This window comes from Balaenoptera musculus, chromosome 4 (assembly GCF_009873245.2).
Source record: "Balaenoptera musculus isolate JJ_BM4_2016_0621 chromosome 4, mBalMus1.pri.v3, whole genome shotgun sequence".
In the NCBI taxonomy this organism is placed as follows: domain Eukaryota; kingdom Metazoa; phylum Chordata; class Mammalia; order Artiodactyla; family Balaenopteridae; genus Balaenoptera; species Balaenoptera musculus.
Genome location: NC_045788.1, coordinates 86077149 through 86098282, shown reverse-complemented (window position 1 = coordinate 86098282; position 21134 = coordinate 86077149). Strand labels below are relative to the sequence as shown.

Here is a 21134-nt window from a genome sequence, read left to right as displayed (position 1 = left end):
CAACAGAAATAAGTATTCAGAAAGTTGTAGCTTAAGTCACTATTGAAGGCTTTAAAAGAACCATAGTACAAAAATATCCATTGGTATTTACTGATACTCCTATTGAGAAGAGGGAGACCTCCCTTGAATCTAAGAAAAGAAATAAAAGACATCCCAGTTGGAAAGGAAAAAGTAAAATTATCTCTATCCCTAGGTGATATGCTCTTAAACACAGAAAATCCTAGAGAATTCACAAAAAGCAACTAGAGCTAATAAATGAATTCAGCAAAGCTTCAAGATACAAGATCAATTTACAGAAATAACTTGTATTTCTATACACTAGAAATAAACAAACACTACAAAAATGAAATCAGGAACACAATTTTATTTGAAATAGCATAAAAATACTTAGGATTAAATTTTACCAAAGACATGTACACTGAAAACTATAAGACATTCCTAACAGGAATTAAAGAAGATCTAAATAAATGAAAAGACATCCCATGTTCATGAATCAGAAAGTTTAATATTTTAAGACAGTAATACTACTCAAAGCAATTTACAAACTAAATGTAATCCCTATGAAAATCTCAATGACATTTTTTATGTGCATAAATAGACAAGCTAATCCTAATATTCATATGGAATTGCAAGGAACCCTGAATAGCTATACCAATCTTGAAAAAGAAAAGTAAAATGGATGGACTCACATTTCCTGATTTCATAATTATCTAGCAGATGTGGAAAACAATTTGGTGTTTCCTCAAGAAATTAAATAAATTAATTAAATTATATAAATTTTATTTTCATATGATCCAGCAGTTTTACTCGTAGGTGCATACCCAAAAGATGGAAAGCAGGAATTCAAACAAATACATGTACATAAATGTTCATAGCAGCACTGTTTACAATAGCCAAAAGGTGAGAACAACTCAAATACTCATCAACCGATTAATGGATAAAGAAAATACAGCATGTCTGTACAATGGACTATTATTCAGCCATAAGAAGAAATAAAGTATTCATACATGCTACAAAGTAGATGAACTTATGCTACAGATACATGCTACAATGTGGAAGAAACATTATGCTGAGTGAAAGAATCCAGAAACTGACTTACTTCACCCTGTATGACAGACTCTAGGTCCATCCACCTCACTACAAATAACTCAATTTCGTTTCCTTTTATGGCTGAGTAATATTCCATTGTATATATGTGCCACATCTTCTTTATCCATTCATCTGTCGATGGACACTTAGGTTGCTTCCAGGGTGGGATAGGGAGGGTGGAAGGGAGGGAGACGCAAGAGGGAAGAGATATGGGGATATATATATATGTATAGCTGATTCACTTCTTTATAAAGCAGAAACTAACACACCATTGTAAAGCAATTATACTCCAATAAAGATGTTAAAAAAAAAAAGAATCCAGAAACAGAAGGCTATATGTTGTATGATTCTATCTATATAATACATTTGGAATAGGTAAATTCATAGAGACAGAAAGCAGACTAGTGCTATCCAGGAGCTGGGGGGAAGAGAGAATGGGGAGTGACTGCTTAATGGGTACTGGATTTACATTTGGGGCAATGAAAATGCTGTGGAATTTGACAGAGGAGATGGTTGCCCAACGTGAATATACTAAATAACCCTGAATGGTACACTTAAAAATGGTTAATGTATAATCTTGTATGAAATTTACCTCTATAATAAAAGTTATTACACTATATCTTTTTTTCTTTAAGTAACTTTTTGTATGTATATAAGTAATTTAGTTGTAAACCAACTCAAAATATTTTACAAAGTAGTCAGGATATAAATTTTAAAAATAAATAAAAGGAAATTTCAAATGATTATAATAGCATTTCTAGTAAGGTTTAAAAGCACTTACCTTGATGGGATCCCTTTTTCCTTTTTCGTATTATACACCCAATTGAGCAATACTTTTCTAGTAAAGACAAGAATTTTTTTGCTTTCAGAATAATTCTTTATTGTCTCAGCACTCATATATCTAAAAAAAAAAAAAAAAAAGAAGAAGAACCTTTAAACATATTTTAAAAGTTTTGAGATAAGTTTAATGCAGTATTGTCAGGAGTCAGGAAAACTATTTTGTCCAGTGACGACAGGAAATGAGACACTTTCATGGGCATAGGTCCAAGTCATGAAGATGTAGATAAAGGTGAATATATAATTATGAAGTTAGATTGTGGGGCTCATCATTAAACAGAGAGTAAAAAAAAAAAATGGAGATAAATGGTTCAAAATAGAGAAGCCAAGTTTCAGGGAGAGAAAGCATACCATGATTCAAATATTTGGGATTCAAATATATGTGGATTTTTGTGTTTGATCCTCCATTATCTGGGTGGCAGTGAACAAATTACCTCATTAACCTGTTTGCTCTCAGAATGGAAGTAAAAGTACTTACGTCAGCCTGGGAAACTTAAATGAGACAGCATATATGAGGCATCCAGCCCAACTCACACATTCGCCCATCTCTTTTCTTGCACTTTCTGGGCAAGTAATCAGGGAGTTTATGGGGAAAATACAAGTGGTGAAGTGAAAGAGTAAAAATGGTTACTTGGAGAAGTTAGTGCTCATAAACCCCCAAAAGACATTTGCCCCAAGTTGCCTGTAGGTTTCTTCTGGGTTTTTTGTTGAGACAGTTCAGATCTATGTGCTATCATTTGGTCTCGCTCAGCAAATTCCCTTGGTTTTATGAGGAACTTACCTGCTGCTGACCAGATACTTACATTGTCTTCATCAGAAGGAGGATGGGGCTCCATCTCTGGATCTGAGGCCCTACCTTAAAATGCAGCTTAATGGAAGGGCATTGGTGACAAGTTCATAGGTGGACCTTGTTCTTCCTATGGATTATGATGTTCTCACCCTAAAATTTGGGCAATTTCTCTGTTACAGGGATACTGATATAATTAAAAAGAAGGAAGTTATTCCATTCTCTGTGATTCAATATAATAATGTGGTAATTACGTGGAAAATCATGAATGTATATATGACTTGATTCATTTCTGATTTTTAAAATATTTGATCGAGCACCTTTTATGCTTGATAAATGCATGGGGTAAACCATAAATATTGGTCTCTGCCCTCAAGAATCCAGAAGACTAGTGGAGTAAAACATGCAAACAACACTTGCAGTTAAGTGTACTTAAGTATTCTGCAGAGACAATAAGAGGACACTCTGGACCCACAAAGGGGGGTGTTGAATATAGTCTTGGGGAATCAGGAAACCTTCCTGAAGGAATTAATGTCTAAGCTAAGACTTGATCATTTCACAAGTTCCTATGAATCCTAAAATTCTGTGATATCAATGTGTGTGATATCTTACAGGCCAAATTATTGTGTTTTTCAGGCTCTTGAGTTCCTATTTTATATCAACATGTTCACTGTTTAGACCTGATTTAGGAAAAGAGTATGATCTCTCTAACTGGATAGTGAGGTAGGATAGCTTTGAATCCATGCTCTATAATTCATTAGTTAAATAACCCTGGGTAAATTATTTAATCTCTCTGTGCCCCACTTTCCCCACCTGCAAAATAAAGATAATAATAGCACTTATAGGATTTTTATGACATTGAATGGGTAATACATGTAATATGTTTAAAACTGTGTCTGACACAAAACAATAAATATAAGCTCTATTCAAAGTATTGCTTCTTAGGCAATTACGCAGGCACTTAGCACAGGTCCTGGTACCTCTATTTAACCCCCTACTGTTGTTATCTTTAGACTTGTTTTTTGCTGCAGGGTACCCCGACAGGTGGGGCTATGGATAGGAATGATCAGCCGATGGTGAAATCAACTCCAAGGCAACACAGCAAAGCAGCAAGCACTGAGCACAAGTGTAGTTAAGAGAAAGTTCTCCTCTGATCTGAACACCATTTCACTGATCTTGATATTCCCCAGTGCTGGCATATAGTTTTGCACACATTAGTATTCAATATTTATCTCTTGCATGTATGAATGAAAATGTAATAAATGTTTCAAAATTTGCCTTTGTTGCGCACTCTGAGTCCTTTCAAACCTTAAACCCATTTACTCTGGGTCCTCAGAGGCATACGTTGCTTCTGCCTTCGTGGGTTTTTAGAGGAAAAATCAAGGAGGTGGGCTGAATTGCTCTATATAGGTACTGTTTTACATGTATTCTACATATGTTAACCTCTCCTGGACAATGCAGTGATACTACTTTTCAGCATGTCATTTGTTCCTTCATTTAAAAACTTCCGCTGTACATAGTGCATCTGTCTTTAAAGTATGAATCATATTGTTTTAAATTGATCACATCTGCCCAGGCTTCTCCCTCTACTTCACTAACACCGCTCAGGTCCCCTAAGCATCTGAGGGCCCTAGAGCCAGAGGGCAGGTGGAGGACTTGTACCATATATGGAAAGATAATGTCATAATGATTTGCATGGCTAGGCTTGAAATTAAAACTCTTAGACTCTTTGAAAATCTGTACTCACACTGCAGTGAGAGCATGCTCCAGTGTCAGGCTGCTTCTCTCCCCACACACAGCTTTATCTCTCACTGTACCTCAAGCCGGTGCATGTGAGTGGACACCAGGCCGGCACATGTCTTAGGTTTTGAGGGGTGCACACCAAGGGCCCAGTTTGCTTGTAAGATCATGACATAAGGGAAAAGGCCCAAGCAATCCTAGAAATAAGCTTAGGACCACTTGAGCAGGAAATTTTGGTGTCCGTGGTACCAGAAGTGAGATCTAGAACAAGAAGGTATGTCTGGGTTTTGGGTGGTCGCTGTCGCACCTGCACTGCAGTTTAACTCGTCCCTCTGCCCAGTCAGACATCCTTCATCCTTCCACTCCACAGGGGATGATCTGAGGGTACTCCCTAGCATGCTGACTTTGAGGAACTCATTGCTGACTCTGGAGGCTTGCATCTAAAGAAATCATTACGAGTATATCAGGAGAGGATGTGCATTGGGAAGACGTGCCTGGAAGGACTAAGGAAGTCTTTGACCTCAGTGAGGTATCTGAGTAGCCTAGAAGGAGGTGTGGTTTACCACAGCTTAGCTTTGCAAGGGTGGGCAAAAGGAGAAAGGGAAGAGCATCTCAGTCAGAAGCAGCAGCTGGTTCAAATGCACAGAGGTGTGAATGAGTGGAGCAAGTTTGGGAAACTGGAAGCAGGTGATTTGGCCTGGCTGTGAGCTGGAGAGCAGGCCGTGGCTTGCACACATAATACTGGATGATCTCAAGTTACTGGACAAAAGCGAGAAACTCATTTGCACAATTTCCTAAATGCAGTGGCTTAGGATGGAAGCTTTCCCCTGAAAATATACTTACTCTCCTTTCTCACCAAAGCTTCCTGCTGCACCTACCAGCACCTGGACTGCGCTCTGGGACAGAGTCTCATTCCTGTATTGTCTCTGGTAGCTTGCCTAAAAGAAATGTTGAATCAAATCATTCCATAATATGGGTAACAGGGACAATATATTATTTTCTTTATGGAAGAATAATCTGTGAGAAAGAAGTCAAAATCCCCAAATAATCTAGTATCTTTATATAAAAAAAAATCTTTCTATGGAGTCCAGACCATGAGGCTAGTGCAGAAGGTAGGTCTGAGTTTTGGGTGGAATGAAAATGCAGGGCTTCCCTGGTGGCACAGTGGTTGAGAATCTGCCTGCTAATGCAGGGGACACGGGTTCGAGCCCTGGTCTGGGAAGATCCCATATGCCGCGGAGCAACTAGGCCCGTGAGCCACAACTACTGAGCCTGCGCGTCTGGAGCCTGTGCTCCGCAACAAGAGAGGCCGCGATAGTGAGAGGCCCGCGCACCGCGATGAAGAGTGGGCCCCGCTTGCCGCAACTAGAGAAAGCCCTCACACAGAAACGAAGACCCAACACAGCCAAAAATAAATAAATAAATAATTTAAAAAAAAATGGTTATGCAGGAAACTAGGTTCCTCTAGATGTTAATTAGGTTTTCAAAAATAAGTGGAGTTCTGTGGCCAAATAAGTGTGGGAACTGTTGCAAACTATCCCCATCTTAAAAGTTTATATAAATATAAAAGTTTATATTAGAATATTAAAGACTCTGATAAATTCTACAGTAAGGGATTCTGATTTATATCTTTATTTAATTCCACTTCCCCAAATATTTTGACAACAGAACTCTCTTGTCTCCAATCTATTCCCAGCATGAAATGAACTGCTCCTGTGGTGCAGAACACAGACATTCATTCATTCAGTCCATATACTGAGAGCCCAACTTGGCTTCAGTGTGCTGAACATTGCTGAGAATCAACTTCCTAAATTGGGATGTGTGATATGACTGAAGATTTCTGGTTCCATAGAAGACATTCTGTCTGCACAATTATTTTTATTTTTTTAAAAATTTATTTATTATTATTATTTTTGGCTGCATTGGTTCTTCATTGCTGTGCGCAGGCTTTCCCTAGTTGTGGCGAGCTGGGGCTACTCTTTGTTGCGGTGCACGGGCTTCTCATTGCGGTGGCTTCTCTTGTTGCGGAGCACGGGATCTAGCCACACGGGCTTCAGTAGCTGTGGCACATAGACTCAGTACTTGTGGCTCACGGGCCTTAGAGCACAGGCTCAGTAGTTGCGGCACACGGGCTTAGTTGCTCCGCGGCATGTGGGATCTTCCTGGACCAGGGCTCGAACCCATGTCCCTTGCATTGGCAGGTGGATTCTTAACCACTGCGCCACCAGGGAAGTCCCTATGCACAATTATTTATGGACATTGAAACATGGTTTTGCTCTTGGGGGATCCTAGAAAGGGACAGAACTAAATTTAAGGATGAAAGGTCAAAAGGTTATTTGTCAGTAATGAAAGGAATTCAATAGAGTATCATTTTCTCCTTAAACTTCATTAAAATACTTGCAAAATAATGTAAAATTAAAATATTTTCAGTATCCTCAAAGCTAAACACTGTAGTTTGTGGGGAAAATAAGAAAGCTGAAAGTCATATGGAGCTCATGAAAGCTTAGTGACACAAATGACAAAGCAGTTAGATACTAGAAAAATGTTAACTCTTAAATGATCCTTCACACCAAAATGTAAGAAGAATTTAGAGAATGGTTGATTCCTAACAATAACTGCCATCTCTGAGCTCTCAATATACTATTGAATTAACATAATAATTCATGTTTTACAGAAAATTATTTAATTCTTGCAACAGCTTTATGAGGAAGGTATACGAATCTGCATAGATGAGAAAGATGAGGCTCCTCAGGGAGTTCAGCAGTTTTCTCAAGATCACATTGGAAACTCAGTTCTTTCTGAATTTAAAGCCTGCCTCTCTTTTCCCCCATTATGTTGTGCTGCTCTCCTGTGCCACTGTCTTACCATACTGTGTTTCCTCTTCTTTCTTTTTTTAATTAGTTAATTAATTTATTTGTCTTCTCTGGGTCTTAGTTGCCTCACGCAGAATCATCGTTGCCACGTGTGGGTTCTTCCTTGTGGCATGAGGGATCTTTAGTTGCGGCATGCATGCGGGATCTAGTTCCCTGACCAGGGATCAAACCTGGGCCCCCTGCATTGGGAGCGTGGAGTCTTAACCACTGGACCATTAGGGAAGTCCCCCTCTTCTAACATACAGTAGGGGAGGAGATATTGCTCCCGTTAACAAGAGCTGGCTGAGATTTAAATAAAAACTCTCAGAGCTTTGAAAACTGCAATAACCAATTAATACTGTTGGGAACAGTGAACATTAGCATTGAGATTGCAGAAATCAAATCAACAAGCTAAGATACACGTGAAAATATGTCTAGAACAAAGAAAGACTAAAAATGTACGAGGTGAGATGAAGATCTGGAGAATAGAACAGAGAGATCCAATATACTTTGAAAAATAGGATTTCTGGATTAAGACCTAATACACAGCACAAAATCAACGAAGGTATAATAGTAGAAAAAAAAAAACATTTAAGGCAATAAATCAAAAAGGTACAGGAAGTATATATTGCAGAAAACATAAGCTATCATGAGTGGAAGGAATCTAAGAGGTCATTCAGGTAGCATAATTTCCTCTTTTACAGATGGGGAGAATAACAACTTAAAAGAATATGTTCTGAGTCACATATCATATTAATAATAAAAGCAAGACTCAAAATGGAGTCTCCTGCATTGATTTTAAGGGTTCCTGAATACTATATTTTCCTGAAATAAATTAAAAATCTGGAAGTGACTCAAAGACATGCTCTCATAAAATCTGCTGGTGGAACAAAGCATGATATGGGCATAAGTTCACCCTTCATGGCACTGCCTCAATTGCTTAAAGAAGTTATTTAGGTCCTTGGAAAGCTGTCTTTGAGACTCAGCTTGTCTGCCAGGACTACTGCTGAGGAGGGAATAATCATACCCTAAAGATCTTCCATTTCCCAAGTTAGACTGAGCAAGCAGAATCCTATATGCATGGAACAGCTGAGAAATGCATGACAGTTCCACAGGCAGTGAGGAAGGCCCAACATGAACATTTTGAGAGGATGAGTCATGGCAACTGGTCAAGATTCTGACCTGGATAGAAAATGGTAACTAGGCTATTAGCATTTCCTCACAGAGTCCTATATGCTGCTGTGCTACAGAATTTCTTTAATTTTTACCCAAGATTTGATATGAAAACATACTAACCTATACCTGCAGTTGCTAGTGGACTTGGTGGTATTCTTTCGGGAAAAACTGGTTTGGTCCAGAGATAGGCAGTGTCATGGAACTGACTGCATAACGCATCTGGTGGTAGAGCTCAGCTGTAATTTCTGCCATTGGGATCTGTGAAATTCCAAGTTCCTCAAAATAAAACACCTTCTACTTAAGCTAATTTGAGTGGATTTCTTTTTCTTTTTGTCCTTTTCTTTTTTCTTTTTGCAGTCAAGCAGATTCCTAAGACAATGCCAAACTTCCCTTTGCCTTTGTAAACAACCTATTAAGCTGTGCAGGTGAGCATAACCAAGATGTCTTAAGCAAGGGAGAAACTTTTCAGTATAATTTTAGCCAATAATTTAATTTTTTTAATTTTAATTTTTTTAGTATAGTACTGGCACAAAAACAGACACGTAGATCAATGGAACAGGATAGAGAGCCCAGAAATAAACCCATGCACCTATGGTCAATTAATCTATGACAAAGGAGGCAAGAATTTACAATGGAAAAAGACAGCCTCTTTAGTAAGAGATGCTGGGAAAGCTGGACAGCTACATGTAGGAGAATGAGATTACAACATTTTCTCACATCATATACCAAAATAAATTCAAAATTAAAGACCTAAATGTAAGACTGGAAACCACAAAACTCCTAGAAGAAAACATAGGCAGAACACTCTTTGACATAAATCGTAGCAATATTTTTTGGGATCTGTCTCCTAAGGCAAAGGAAACGAAAGCAAAAATGAACAAATGGGACCTAATTAAACTTAGCAAAGGAGACCATTGACAAAACGAAAAGACAACCTACTGAATGGGAAAAAAATATTTGCAAATGATATAAGTGATAGGACAATAATTTAAAAAGCGTATAATAAAATACTAACTATTTGTGCTGACAAGAGACGTCTCTTGGCCAGTTCCATTGCTTCAATGTTAAGGGTCTCATCTATTTCCTTGTTACAGTGTAGACATTTCACTTTTTGATGTTCTGTTGTTTCTTCTTGGCCCAACTAAATAAAACACAAATCAAAACCAAAAAATAATACATGAACATTAACATATTGTTTAGCATAAACCTCAAGCAATTCACATACCATTTTGGTTTAAAAAAATATAGAAATTTTGCTAGATACAGAAAAATGTTCAGATGAGTTTTCTCATCATTTGCACAGTCATCTAGAAGGTAAAATAATTGCCAGTTTTTTGGGGAAGGAGTTATAACATATTTTTACCTTTGCATGGCATTGGTAAAAGTTTATAAAAGCTACTACATTTCTGTTCACACTTTAAACCACTGGTTCTGAACGTATGTTTCCCCAGCACCAGTAACATCACCTGGGTATTGTTAGAAATGCACATTCTCAAACACCACCATAGACCTGCTGAATCAGAGACTGTGGGGAGATGGGACAGCAATGGGACCATTCCATGATTCTGCTACACCTAAAGTGTGACAACCACTGCTTTAAACTAATCACTTAAGGTAGAATAAAAAGTGAACATGGCTGTTAGGAGATGGGTATATGGATAACTCCATTTTATAGATGAAAAAAGTTGAAGCTTAGATAAAATAAAAGGTTTATAAAAAGATCACAAAGCATTTATTAAGTGATAAAACTAGGATATGAACCCAGATTTTCTGAGTCTAAAACCAATGTTCTATCTATAACACTAGAATATCCCTCATGTCAGCATCATAAACAGGAGAATGTAGTTGTTTAATTATCTGCCTTCTAAAACAGATCAAATACCAGAGTGGTGACCTCAACCCTGACTTTGCATTAGAATTAGCTGGGTAAATGGATTAAAGATATATATTCCTGGGACCCTTCTCAGACCATCTGCATCAGAATCTCCTGGGTAGAGGCTGGGAAATCAATCTGTATTTTTTAATAAGCTTTCCAGGTGATTCTGATGCAGGCAGATTAACAAAAGGCCACAATCAGATATTGGGAGCTACTATAAAAAATCCTTAGATTTGACTTGGTACTTTTCTTATCCAGAAATCCTGGCAATATTCCTGCAGACACAAGGCTTGATTCTGGGCCCCCATCTGGAGCTTCAAGCACCTGTTAGAGGATTTAAAATGGAGCTTTAGAAATCCTATTTCATAGCAACCAATTATCTATGTCTACAGTCATAGAAGTTGGCCCCTCATATTGTGTGATGCAGAAAAGCATTGCAATGAAAATTGGACATAATATAGGAGATGGCAACCCAGAAGAAGCATTGAGCAGATACCAGGACAACTTTTATTATTTCTCCTTGTGGCATTCATGACTGCTGATGAATTATGAACTCATATATGAATTAGAAGTCTGACCATGGAGATTCTAAAGCATATCTCAGAAGCAGGAGGTGACATTTCACCACATCTAATCGTATGACACTGGCTTTGAATTCTATTTTATATTACAAAGTAATATTAATCATAAACCAGGGCCTAGCAAGTACTTGGCTATATAATAGCCTAAATAAACACTGAATAAATGCTGTCCATCCTCGGTCTAGTAAAAAAACTAGCCATTTTCTAAGGCTCACTCTCTTCTTTTTATGCTGTCTTTTAAAGGCAGCTCCAATACACTAGTCCTTCTTTTGAATTTACAATACATACTTGCTATACTCAAAGGGGTTGTCATTTCTACTTTGCCCCACAGTGGTCACAAAATTCCCTAAGAATTGTGAATTAATATTTATAACATTTATACTTATTTAAGGGCAATCATATCCACTTTGAAGGAGTAAACAAAAGATATTACTTGCTTACTTCATATGGGTTTTGCAGTATAATTGCTTTCTCAACCATGTTCCAATCTGCGTTAGCAAGATCTTTGTCAAATTTGAGTGCAGAGGCTGCAGATATGGTTAGTTCTTGAAAGTGTTGAAACGTATAATACAGTGATTTATACTTTGTTGATGTGACATCACGAAGACCTTTGATACAAAGAACACATTTTATAAATAGTAGACATCATCATTTTGATGATATATATAGAATATACATATATACATATAGATGTGTAGGAGATATATGCAGGAGGTATAGATATACATATACATATATGTACACAGTGTATGTGTAGATATATACACATATTTCCCACCTATACATAAGGTCATACATATAAGTATTTATGATATATATTTATTTATCTCCAGATATATACATTTGACCCTTGAACAACATAGGAGTCAGGGGTGCCAACCCTCCACGCATATAACTTTACAGTTGGCCCTTCATATCCACGGTCCTGCATCCTCAGATTCAATAAGCAGGTTCGTGTTATACTGAAGTACATATTAAAACATTTTTTTTAATTAAAAAAAAATTCACATCCACTTATAAGTGGATTGACGTAGTTCAAATCCATGTTGATCAAGGATCAACTGTGTGTGTGTGTGTGTGTGTGTGTGTGTGTGTGTGTACGTATATATATCTCCAGACCTCAATAAGGTTTGAAGGAATCTTACTACCAGACACAAATTCCCTTTTTCTGAGCCATAGAAGTTTCTTTGGAAAGTAATAATGTTCCATGAGCAAATGTTCACTGCTCTCAGTGCAAGTGAACAGATGCTCCACAATAAAAATTTTAGGTTTATTTAGCTACTAAGTAGAACATCTGATACACTGCAAAATTTTACCTCTTTAATCTGTTTTTCCCATTTTACTATGTTAAGGCTCAGAAAATAAAAACAGAGAAAAAAGTAAATGGAAGAAAAGATTTTGTTGCAAATATGAGGATGAAGGTGCAATATTATCCATAAAGATGAAATTTAAGATTGGTTACAAAATGCCATATGAATGAAATCTCTGCGTGTAACAAGAAAGGGTGATAAAGCAGTTAAGAATACAATGGATTAAAAGCATTAGAGCAATTTGATTTTAGTTCTTTAACTGCCATTATCAAGCTGTGTGACCTTAGTCAAGAACTTTTGACTCTTTAGATTTCAATTTATCAATTGTTGAAAAGTAGGGGATTGAAACAGTCATATTGCATAATGCAGTTGCCTCCTAAAACTGATATTTCTGTTTCTACTCTCTTCATAGCTCCCAATCAGCTATCCACAGAACCAGAGTTGTCTTTTTAAGGACCGTATTCATAAAATTACACTTACTTGCTTAAAACCAACCAAGAAATCCATTTATCCCTTAGAATAAAATCTTAAAATTCAAGGTCCTTCATTATCTAACTCTTTCCCTACCTCTCCCATCTGGACTTCCTCCTCTATTGGCATTGTTCTCGAAGGTCCCAGCACCTTACCTTCTTGCCTTGAACACACTCATTTTCTAATTTCCTCAGGAATCTATTACCTGTTGTGTTTTCTATTTTATTTATATGTGGTTTGTTTATTTTTATACAAAAATGACTCTCTGATATTACCTTATTTGACTTGTTTACTGCCTGTTTCTCCTCTCTCCAACATAAGCTCCATCAACTCAGAAATCTTTTTTGTCTTCATAATGCATCACTATCAGTTAGAATAGTGACTGGCATATAAGAGGCTCTTAATAAAAAGTTTGTCAAATAACTGAATAAACTTATTGTATAATTTTACTTAAACTGGACTAATGTAAATAAGTAATCTTTTTTTTTAATTGGAGTAAAATTGCTTTACAATGTTATGTTAGTTTCTGCTGTACAATGAAGTGAATCAGCTATATGTATACCTATATCCCCTCCCTCTTGGACCTCCCTCCCACCCCGCCCCCCATCCCACCCATCTAGGTCATCACAGAGCACCGAGCTGAGCTCCCTGTGCTATACAGCACGTTCCCACTAGCTATCTATTTTACACATGGTAGTGTATTTATGTCAAACCTAATCTCCCAATTCGTTGCACCCTCCTCTTCCCCCTCTGTGTCCACATGTCCATTCTCTATGTCTATGTCTCTATTCCTGCCCTATAAACAGGTTCATCTGTACCATTTTTCTAGATTTCACATATATGCGTTAATAATATATGATATTTGTTTTTCTCTTTCTGGCTTACTTCACTCCGTATGACAGACTCTACATCCATCCACATCTCTACAAATGACCCAATTTCATTCCTTTTTTATGGCTGAGTAATATTCCATTATATATATGTACCACATCTTCTTTATCTATTCATCTATCATTGGACATTTAGGTTGTTTCCATGTCCTGGCTGTTGTAAATAGTGCTGCCATGAACACTGGGGTACAAGATTATTGCTTATTGGCCTAAACAATTCATATGACTTTACATAGAGATCCAATTTCCTCTTCAATTAGACACCATTGATTTGTATTTATATGGCTTCTTTCTTCATTATTAACAATTCTTTAGCATGTTTGGAATATTTTTCTCTTCACTCAGAATATGAGTTTGCAGGGCTTACCGAGTTTAGTAACTGCCATTGGCAAAATAAATCTATTGACAATCAGGCTAACTAAGGATACTGACACTCCATGAAATAATATCTGGAATAGAAAAAAAAAAAACAAAGTAAGTTTTCATCACAATGTCATATAATATACTCTATATTTACCAATGTAAACTAAGCTAGGATGTACTATGTCAATAGATACTCATGGCAGAGGGGAATTTGGATGTCAGGCATGATGACAGTACTCTGGGGATTCTCTATCTTCTTGCATGTGCTTCATTCACATTTCTGGAACCAAACCAAAAATCAGGACACATGGTTTGATAAATATTTATGTACATATGGAGACATTAGGAGAAAATACTTGTTCTTAAACTCCATAACTGCACTTCTTGAGCCCTGGAAATATACCTGTGCTTCACCAATTCTCACTCACCATACACACCTCCATGTACACAGCCACACAGTTCTCTGCTCAACATTATCAACACATCTGTATGAAATAATTCTCTCCACCTAGGAAGAGAACAACTCAGAGGCCTTGGTATGTTTGCTCCACCTCATATTTTGCTTCTCTGGCATCCTTTCATTGCCAGCAGGGAGGAGCAACTGATGCCTTTGGTGCCACCTGTTTTTTTTTCTCCACTTATATCCCAAGTTAATCTCCATGGACAGATGAAGCGATACTTTTCAATTTGATACTACATACTTCCATTGATTTATGGAATTCTAACTTCCAGAACTTATTTTAAACTCTTAGCCAGTCCTCTATTCTTTGGCTACAAATGGAGGTTAGAGACAGAGCATGAAACCACACCAGAGGCTTTCAAGGTTGCATACTAGGATCACCAGAGAAACTTTAAAATATTGGTGCCCAGGATGTTCCCACTGAATATTCTGATTTAATTCTTCAAGGATGCAGCCCAAACACTGGTAATTAGAAAAACCAAGGTATAATCTACACACGTTGAAATGTACTTATGTATCATTTGATAAGTTTTGACAGTGCATATACCTATATAACCCTCAGTCCTATCAAGATGTAGAATATTCTCATATCCCTCCAAATTTCTCCAGTGCTGCTCCAATCAATCCCCACCTGACACAAGGCAACTACTGTTCCTATTTCTATTTCTATAGGTGAGATTTGCCAGTTCAAAAACCTTCGTTTAAATTGAATATTATGTTTCTCATTGTAGTTTTAATTTGCATTTCCCTAGAGTAATGATGTTGAACATTTTAATGTGCTTAGTGGTATATATCTTTCTTTTTGAAACATTTGTTTAACTCTTTTGCCTATTTTTAAAATTGGGTTGTTTTTCTTTTATTATAAAATTGTAGAAATTTTGAAAAATATATTCTGGATAAAAGTGCATTGTCATACAGATGGCCAACAGGCACATGAAAAGAAGCTCAATAGCTAATTATTAGAGAAATGCAAATTAAAACTACAATGAGGTATCACCTCACACCAGTCAGAAGGGCCATCATTAAAAAGTCTACAAATAGCAAATACTGGAGAGGGTGTGGAGAAAAAGGAGCCCACCTACACTGTTGGTGGGAATGTAAATTGACACAGCCACTATGGAAAACAGTATGGAGGTTCCTTAAAAAACTGAAAATAGAGTTACCATATGATCCTATTCCTGGGCATATATCTGGAGAAAACTCTAATTCGAAAAGATACATGTGCAGCAATCTTCACTGCAGCACTATTTACAATACATGGAAGCAATCTAAATGTTCATCCACAGATGAATGGATAAAGAAGATGTGGTATATATATATACAATGGAATATTACTCAGCCATGAGAAAGAGTGAAGTAATGCTATTTGCAGCAACTTGGATGGGCCTAGAGATTATCATACTAAGTGAAGTAAATCAGACAGAGAAAGACAAATATCATAGGATACACTTATGTATGGAATCTAAAAAATGATACAAATAAACTTATTTACAAAACAGAAATAGACTCACAGACATAGAAAGCAAACCCATGGTTACCAAAGGGTTTAGCAGTGGTGGGGGGAGATAAATTAGGAGTTTGGGATTAACATATACACACTACTATATATAAAATAGGTAAATAACAGGACCTGCTGTATAGCACGTGGAACTATATTCAATATCTTGTAATAACCTATAATGGAAAAGAATCTGGAAAAGAATATCACTTTTCTGTACACCTGAAACTAACACAACATTGCAAATTAGCTATATTTCAATAGAAAAATACAGAAAAAAGTGCATTATCAGATATATGTGTTACAGATATTTCCTCTCAGTTTGTGACTTACATTATCCATTTATGTAAAGCTATCTTTGATGAGCAAACATTTTTAATGTTGAGAACTCCAATTACTATTGTTTTTTTGTTCTAAAAACCCTTTGTCTATTCTAAGGTTGCAAAGGTATTCTCTTATGTTTTCTTCAGAAATTTTAGGGCTTTTGATTTTATATTTATGTCTATGATGCATCTCTAAGCACTTTTACATATGGTGTGAGGTAAAAATGGAGGTTTTACTTTCTTTGGCAATTTATTTACCTTATAAATGGGAGTCTGTACTTTCAGGCTGCCTTCATCCATTTCCTCCATCTCCTCTCACCACCTCTGGCCATCACCAATATGTTCTCTGTTTCTATGAGTTCAGTTTTTTTAGATTTCACAAATAGTTTTTTGAATGTTAAACTAATATTTCTGGACATATTTTTTGGATAAAGTCTATTTGGTCATAATGTCCTATACTTTTTATATATTTAAAATTAATTGGCTATATATTTTCTAAGAATTTTTGCATCATGTTTAATTAATGGTTTTGTTTGTTTGTAATTATCTTTGTTGGGGTTTAGTATCAGGGTGGGCTGGCCACATAAAATAAGAAAGTGTTTCATCATTTTCTATTTTATGAGAGAGTTTATGTAGAATTGCTATCATTTATTCCTTAAATGTTTGGCAGAATTTGCCAGTCAAGCCATCTGGGCTTCTAGTTTGTGAGACAGTTTTAATTTATATACCCAATTTCTTTAACAGATATAGGGCTATTCAGATTTTCTATTTTCTTTTGTGTCAGTTTGGGTAAGTTGTGTTTTTGAGGAGTTCAACCATTTTCATCTAAGGTATTGAATTATTCTGACAAAAAGTTATGCATAATTTCTATTTATTACTCCTTTAATAACTATATAATTTGTAGTCATGTTCTCTTTTTCAATATGGATATCAGTAATTTTTTCCCTATCTCTTTCTGCCTGTCTCTGTCTCCATCTCTTGCTCTTTTTTAAGGTTTAACATTTTATTTATTTTATTTTTTAAACATCTTTATTAGAGTAAAATTGCTTTACTGTGTTGTGTTAGCTTCTGCTGTATAACAAAGTGAATCAGCTATATGTATACATATATCCCCATATCCCCTCCCTCTTGCATCTTACCCCACACGTCTAGGTGGTCACAAAGCACTGAGTTGATCTCCCTGTGCTACACAGCTGCTTTTCACTAGCTATCTACTTTACATTTGGTAGTGTCTGTATGTCCATGCCACTCTCTCACTTCATCCCAGCTTACACTTCCCCCTCCCTGTGTCCTCAAGTCCATTCTCTATGTCTGCGTCTTTATTCCTGTCCTGCCCCTAGGTTCTTCAGAACTTTTTTTTTTTTTTTACATTCCATACATATACGTTAACATACGGTATTTGTTTTTCTCTTTCTGACTTACTTCACTCTGTATGACAGACTCTAACTCCATCCACCTCATTACAAATAACTCAATTTAGTTTCTTTTTATAGCTGAGTAATATTCCATTGTATATATGTGCCACATCTTCTTTATCCATTCATCTGTTGATGGACACTTAGGTTGCTTCCATGTCCTGGCTATTGTAAGTAGAGCTGCAATGAACATTGTGGTACATGACTCTTTTTGAATTACGGTTTTCTCAGGGTATATGCCCAGTAGTGGGATTGCTGGGTCATATGGTAGTTCTATTTTCAGTATTTTAAGAAACCTCCATGCTGTTCTCCATAGTGGTTGTATCAATTTACATTCCCACCAACAGTGCAAGAGGGTTCCATTTTCTCCACACCCTCTCCAGCATTTATTGTTTGTAGATTTTTTGAAGATGGCCATTCTGACTGGTGTGAGGTGATACATCATTGTAGTTTTGATTTGCATTTTTCTAATGATAAGTGATGTTGAGCATCCTTTCATGTGTTTGTTGGCAATCTGTATATCTTCTTGAAGAAATGTCTATTTAAGTCTTCTGCCCATTTTTGGATTGGGTTGTTTGTTTTTTTAATATTGAGCTGCATGAGCTGCTTGTATATTTTGGAGATTAATCCTTTGTCAGTTGCTTCATTTGTAAATATTTTCTCCCATTCTGAGGGTTGTCTTTTCGTCTTGTTTATGGTTTGCTTTGCTGTACAAAAGCTTTTAAGTTTCATTAGGTGCCATTTATTTATTTTTGTTTTTATTTCCATTTCTCTAGGAGGTGGGTCAAAAGGATCTTGCTGTGATTTATGTCATAGAGTGTTCTGCCTATGTTTTCCTCTAAGAGTTTTATAGTGTCTGGACTTATAAGAGGTCTTTAATCCATTTTGAGTTTATTTTTGTGTATGGTATTAGGGAGTGTTTTCATTTCATTCTTTTACATGTAGCTGTCCAGTTTTCCCAGCACCACTTATTGAAGAGGCTGTCTTTTCTCCATTGTATATTCTTGCCTCCTTTATCAAAGATAAGGTGACCATATGTGTGTGGGTTTATCTCTGGGCTTTCTATCCTGTTCCATTGATCTATATTTCTGTCTTTGTGCCAGTACCATACTGTCTTGATTACTGTAGCTTTGTAGTATTGTCTGAAGTCAGGGAGCCTGAGATCTCCAGCTTCATTTTTCTTTCCCAAAATTGCTTTGGCTATTCGGGTTCTTTTGTGTTTCTATACAAATTGTGAAATTTTTTGTTCTAGTTTTGTGAAAAATGCCATTGGGAGTTTGATAGGATTGCATTGAATCTGTTGATTGCTTTGGGTAGTATACTCATTTTCACAATGTTGATTCTCCAATCCAAGAACATGGTATATCTCTCCATTTGTTTGTATCATCTTTAATTACTTTCAACAGTGTCTTATAGTTTTCTGAGTACAGGTCTTTTGTCTCCTTAGGTAGGTTTATTCCTAGGTATTTTGTTCTTTTTGTTGCAATGGTAAATGGGAGTGTTTCCTTAATTTCTCTTTCAGATTTTTCATCAGTAGTGTATAGGAATGTAAGAGATTTCTGTGTATTAATTTTGTATCCTGCTACTTTACCAAATTCATTGATTAGCTCTAGCAGTTTTCTGGTAGCATCTTTGGGATTCTCTATGTATAGTATCATGTCATCTGTAAACAGTGACAGTTTTACTTCTTCTTTTCCGATTTAGATTCCATTTATTTCTTTTTCATCTCTGATTGCTGTGGCAAAAACTTCCAAAACTATGTTGAATAATAGTTGTGAGAGTGGACAACCTTGTCTTTTTCCTGATCTTAGTGGAAATGGTTTCAATTTTTCACCATTGAGAACGATGTTGGCTGTGGGTTTGTCATATATGGCGTTTATTATGTTGAGGTAAGTTCCCTCTATAACCTAGTTTCTGGAGGGTCTTTATCATAAATGGGCGTTGAATTTTGCCAAAAGCTTTTCTGCATCTATTGAGATGATCATATGGTTTTTCTCCTTCAATTTGTTAATATGGTGTATCACATTGATTGATTTGCATATATTGAAGAATCCTTGCATTCCTGGGATAAACCCCACTTGATTATGGTGTATGATCCTTTTAATGTGTTGTTGGATTCTGTTTGCTAGTATTTTGTTGAGGATTTTTGCATCTATGTTCATCAGTGATATTGGCCTGTAGTTTTCTTTCTTTGTGACATCTTTGTCTGGTTTTGGTATCAGGGTGACGGTAGCCTCGTAGAATGAGTTTGGGAGTGCTCCTCTCTCTGCTATATTTTGGAAGAGTTTGAGAAAGATAGGTGTTAACTCTTCTCTAAATGTTTGATAGAATTCACCTGTGAAACCATCTGGTCCTGGGCTTTTGTTTGTTGGAAGATTTTTAATCACAGTCTCAATTTCAGTGCTTGTGATTGGTCTGTTTATATTTTCTATTTCTTCCTGGTTCAGTCTCGGAAGGTTGTGCTTTGAATTTGTCCATTTCTTCCAGGTTGAATTTGTCCATTTCTTCCAGGTTGTCCATTTTATTGGCATATAGTTGCTTGTAGTAATCTCTCATGATCCTTTACATTTTTGCAATGTCAGTTGTTACTTCTCTTTCCTCATTTCTAATTCTATTGATTTGAGTCTTCTCCCTTTTTTTCTTGATGAGTCTGGCTAACGGTTTATCCGTTTTCTTTATCTTCTCAAAGAACTAGCTTTTAGTTTTATTGATCTTTGCTATTGTTTCCTTCATTTCTTTTTCATTTATTTCTGATCTGATCTTTATGATTTCTCTCCTTCTGCAAACTTTCTCTCCTTCTGTTAACTCTGCTAACAAAGTTTGTTCTTCTTTCTCTAATTGCTTTAGGTGTAAGTTTAGGTTGTTTATTTGAGATGTTTCTTGTTTCTTGGGGTAGGATTGTATTGCTATAAACTTCCTTTTTAGAATTGCTCTTCCTGCATCCCATAGGTTTTGGGTCGTCGTGTTTTCATTGTCATTTGTTTCTAGGTATATTTTGATTTCCTCTTTGATTTCTTCAGTGATCTCTTGGTTATTTAGTAGTGTAATGTTTAGCCTCCGTGTGTTTGTATTTTTTTACAGTTTTTTTCCTGTAATTGATATCTAGTCTCATAGTATTGTGGTTGGAAAAGATACTTGATAAGATTTCAATTTTCTTAAATTTACCAAGGCTTGATTAGTGACCCAAGATATGATCTATCCTGGAGAATGTTCCATGAGCACTTGAGAAGAAAGTGTATTCAGTTGTTTTTGGATGGAATGTCCTGTAAATATCAATTAAGTCCATCTTGTTTAATGTATCATTTGAAGCTTGTGTTTCCTTATTTTTTTTCATATTGGATGATCTGTCAATTGGTGAAAGTGGGATGTTAAAGTCCCCTACTATGATTGTGTTACTGTCAATTTCCCCTTTTATGGTTGTTAGCATTTGCCTTATGTACTGAGATGCTCTTATATTGCGTGCATA

The 21134-nt window shown here is 36.3% G+C and overlaps 1 protein-coding gene across 1 annotated transcript in view; it reads right to left on the bottom strand.

Annotated features, from left to right (window-relative positions):
- The window catches only part of SLC9C1 (solute carrier family 9 member C1), a 102140-nt gene that overhangs the window by 42281 nt on the left and 38725 nt on the right, over positions 1-21134 (bottom strand). The window contains exons 10-14 of the mRNA XM_036849684.1: positions 13977-14058; positions 11380-11546; positions 9497-9622; positions 5297-5391; positions 1871-1990 (exon numbers count right to left, since the gene is read on the bottom strand). Coding sequence (XP_036705579.1) covers positions 1871-1990; positions 5297-5391; positions 9497-9622; positions 11380-11546; positions 13977-14058 — 590 coding nt within the window. The remainder of the gene's footprint in view (positions 1-1870; positions 1991-5296; positions 5392-9496; positions 9623-11379; positions 11547-13976; positions 14059-21134) is intronic.